Source organism: Otolemur garnettii, unplaced genomic scaffold (genome assembly GCF_000181295.1).
Source record: "Otolemur garnettii isolate 467f Iridium unplaced genomic scaffold, OtoGar3 scaffold00065, whole genome shotgun sequence".
NCBI classification, from domain to species: Eukaryota; Metazoa; Chordata; class Mammalia; order Primates; family Galagidae; genus Otolemur; species Otolemur garnettii.
This window is the reverse complement of record NW_003852460.1, coordinates 898,353-902,491: the sequence shown is the minus strand read 5'-3', so window position 1 is coordinate 902,491 and position 4,139 is coordinate 898,353. Positions and strand designations below refer to the sequence as shown.

General features: G+C 47.6%; 1 protein-coding gene across 1 annotated transcript in view; it reads left to right on the top strand.

Annotated features, from left to right (window-relative positions):
- CRLF2 (cytokine receptor like factor 2) overlaps positions 1–4,139 on the top strand; it is a 24,406-nt gene that overhangs the window by 4,169 nt on the left and 16,098 nt on the right. Inside the window, exons 3-4 of the mRNA XM_012807137.1 lie at positions 159–322; positions 1,829–1,962. Coding sequence (XP_012662591.1) covers positions 159–322; positions 1,829–1,962 — 298 coding nt within the window. The remainder of the gene's footprint in view (positions 1–158; positions 323–1,828; positions 1,963–4,139) is intronic.

Below are 4,139 nucleotides of genomic sequence, written 5' to 3'. Positions count from 1 at the left end.
GCTTCTCTAGTAGGACATGTCTCTGCCTGTGGCCAGTGGGGAGGGGCTGTGGACCTGAGTCTGCAGTAAGGACATGGTGGGAGGGAGCGGCCCTTAGGTTTGCTGAGATGCCCTGGTGGAAGCCGCCCTTGGCTAAGTGGCCATTTTCCAACTCCTAGATTCAGCAGCAATGGGGAATACGACCAATGCACCAGGTATATTCTTCAACATGGCCACACGGTCGGCTGCCTCCTGGACACGAAAGATGATGAGATTCTGTATTTTTCCATCAGGAACGGGCCACAGCCTGTTCTCACGGAAAGTCGGTGGATCAATGAATATGGTAAGTCCTGAGAACTGAGCCTGTGGCCTCCTTTGCTGTGAAGTGCAGTGCCCCCTTCTTGGCCCCAGTTTGGAGGAGCTCTGCCTTCTACAAAGTTCCACCGTACACATAACACAGCTCAGGAAGGAGTCTGCCCTGAATGGGGGCAACCAAGTGAGCACGGAGAGGCTGTGTTTTGGGGGTTGTGAGTCAGAGCTGCCCGGAGCAGCTGCCCCCACCCACGGAGGCAGAGAGAAAGCCTCCCACCCGGGTTTATTCCCTGATGGGAGGCTTGTGCTTTGATCTTGGAGGGATTGAACAGCATGCAAATGTGGTGAAATTCTCTCTCCAAAATATTCTTTTTTTTTTTTTTAAGAGACAGAGTCTCACTTTGTTGCCCTCTGTAGAGTGCTGTGGCATCACAGCTCACAGCAACCTCCAACTCTTGGGCTTAAGCGATGCTCTTGCCTTAGTTTCTCAAATAGCTGGGATTACAGGCACTTGCCACAATACCTGGCTATTTTTTGGTTGTAGTTGTCATTGTTGTTTGTTGGGCCTGGGCTGGATTTGAACCCGCCAGCTCTGGTATGCATGGCTGTACATGGCTGGTGCCTTAGCCACCTGAGCTACAGGTGCCGAGCCAAAATAATATTGGTTCTTTATTCTGGAATTGTTAGATTCCATTCTGGAAAGGAAAAGAATTCTGTTCCTTCCTTCTTTTTCTTTTCTCTTCTTTTCTTCTCCGCTGCCCACCCCTTCCTCTCCCTATTTTTTAGAGACACAGTCTTGCTTTGTCACCCAGACAAAGGTGCCATGGCCTCAGCCTAGCTCACTCCAACGTCAAACTCCTGGGCTCAAGTGGTCCTCCTGCCTTAGTCTACCAACTAGCTGGGACTACAGGCGCCTTCCACAATACCCAGCTAATTTTTCTACATTTATTTATTTATTTATTTATTTATTTTGAGACAGAGTCTCAGTATGTCCTCCTCAGTAGAATGCTGTGGCATCACAGCTCACAGCAACCTCCAACTCTTGGGCTTAAGCAATTCTCTTGCTTCAGCCTCCCAAGTAGCTGGGACTACAGGCACCTGCCACAACCCCCGGCTACTGCTTTGTTGCAGTTGCCATTGTTGTTTTAGCTGGTCCGGGCCAGCTTCCAACCTGCCAGCCTCGGGGTATGTGGCCAGCACCCTACCCACTCAGCTACGGGCACCGCCCACCATCCTACTTTTAAATTCAGTCACATTCTGCCATCCTGGGAAGTTTGAATTTTAACACACCTTTTTATAGAGGGACACAACTCATTTCGTGGGAGATACGCAGGTGGTTTTCAGAGAGTTCTTTGCAGGATACACCTGTATGTACTTGTAGCCTCAGTTAAGGGTTCCACTCTAGAAGTAGGAAGACCCCACCATGCCCAAGTCCCACAAGAGAGGAAGGGTGGAAACAGGGACAAGACAGCCGGTGTGGGGAGGCGGCTTGATGGTCTGTCCAACGGCTGATCGGTCTCCTGTTTCTCCTGCTCAGTGAAGCCCAGCTCCCCAAGAGACCTGCACTTCCTGTGGTGCGGTGAGCAGGTCACCGTGACGTGTTCCGACCTGCCCTACACTGACCTTGTGTATGAGGTCCAGCACAGAAGTACCTTCGACACCACCTGGCAGGTGAGTTGGGCGGCACCGGCCCAGGGCCACTGTGAAGGAGCCTCCCTGAGACGGAGTTGTAGGGCTGGCGCTCCCCAGGACTCCTTCCCCGCCGTCCTGCCTTCCTGACACCTTCCCTGCTTCTGACGGTTCTTCTTGAGCGATGCCTAGTTCAGCAGGGATTCTTTTAGCTTCCCTCTGTGTCTGTGAGGGTTCTCTGGAGCAGTGGAGTCAGCAGGTGGTCTAGCTATCTCTGCCTGTCTTAACCTGTCTGTTCAACTCTCTCTCTCTCTCTCTATTTCTCTTTCTCTATCCTCTTATTCTGTCTCAGTCTCTGTCTCCCTCTCTCTACATATATTCTCTGTCACTCTCTCTCTCCCCCCTCTCTATTTCTCTCTCTCTCCCCCATTCCCTCTCTCTATCTGTCATCTATCTTTCTATTGACACACACATATACAGTCACGTGCCACGTAGGCAAGGTTCTGGTCACTGACAGTTGGCACACATGACAATACTCCCCTGGGCTGTACTGGGGCTGCTGCCTGCAGGTGCACCCCTTAAAATCTTCCATACTCCATCCATGGGGTGATGGGCACTTGGGTGATTTCCACATCTTTGCAATTGTGAACTGAGCTACTATGAGCATTTGGGTGCTAACATCCTTGTGGTAAAATGATTTTTTTTTCCTTCTGGGTAGATACCTAGTAATGGGATTGCGGGATCCAATGGCAAGTCTGTTTTTGTTGTTGTTGTTGTTTGTTTGTTTTGAGACAGAGCTTCAAGCTGTCACCTTGGGTACAGTGCTGTGGTGTCATGGTTCACAGCAGCCTCCAACTCTTGGGCTTAAGTGATTCTCTTGCCTCAGCCTCCCAAGTAGCTGGGACTACAGACACTTGCCACGATGCCCAGCTATTTTTTAGTTGTAGTTGTCATTGTTTGGCAGGCCCAGGGTGGATTCGAACCCACCAGCTCTGTTGTATGTGGCTGGTGCCTTAGCCGCTTGAGCTATAGGCGCTGAGCCTGGCAAGTCTGTTTTTAGCTCTTTGAGGAGGAATAAAGTGTGGTATGTGTGTATCGTAGAATACTATTCAGCCATAAAGAAAGATAGAGACTTTGCAACTTTTGTATTTACCTGGATGGAGTTGGAGAACATTCTCCTTAGTAAAGTGTCACAAAAATGGAACTGCAGGATGGTGCCTGTGGCTCAAAGGAGTCGGGCATGGGCCCCATATGCTGGCGGTGGAGGGTTCAAACCCAGCCCTGGCCAAACAAAATGGAAATGCAGTTATCGAGTGTACTCAAGACTAGTATGAAACAAGGAGATGAACAACTACATGCCCACATAGGAGAAAGACACAATTAAATTCAAGAAATGGGGCAAGAGGGGGGATGCTTGGTAAGTCTTCTCCTAAAGGGGCCCAGTGCTGGGTGCCTGGCACGTGTCCTGGGCAAAGGCCTCAACTACGACTTGCACTTTCCCTGACAAGCACAAGCAATGTAACCTAATTGTTTATACCCTCACATTAAGCTGAAATTAAGAAGAAAACTTCCACATTTATAATTTTAACTTAAACTGTACAGAAACAATTCATGGAACCAAAATATTTGTATGCTGTGATATTCTGAAATAAAAAAATTACAGTAGAAGGTCTGTACGTTGGCCACCCGAGGCACCGTAGCAAACTGGTCAACTTACGGAGCGTAAGGTACCAGGCCTGGGGTGCTGACCAGTACAGGTGGTGACGTCTGCTCTGTGAAAATTAGGTGAATGTCAGGAGGAGGTCCGTGTAGGGAGGCGGTCAGCTATGGAAGTTTTTGTTTATTTATATGAACATTCTAGGTATCTATATATTCTACATCAATATAGATAATTATATCTATAATGACAAATATATTAATATAAAATAGAGAAATATATATAAAGGAATAAAGATATATAATACGCCCCAAACACCTACCCTGATAGGATATCTGTACACATATTCACATATCAGTATGTACCTATACGTACGTTTGTATATATAGAAACAGATTTATATAGTGAGATATCTATCATACATACCTAAAGATGTAGGATCTTTATCTACTTATCCTACATCTATAAGTGCAGAGAGAGACAGAGAGATTGAGACTCGTTTTCTGGGATTAGCTTGTGTGATGATAACATTTGGCTATTCAGAAACTGGGTACGGTTTTTT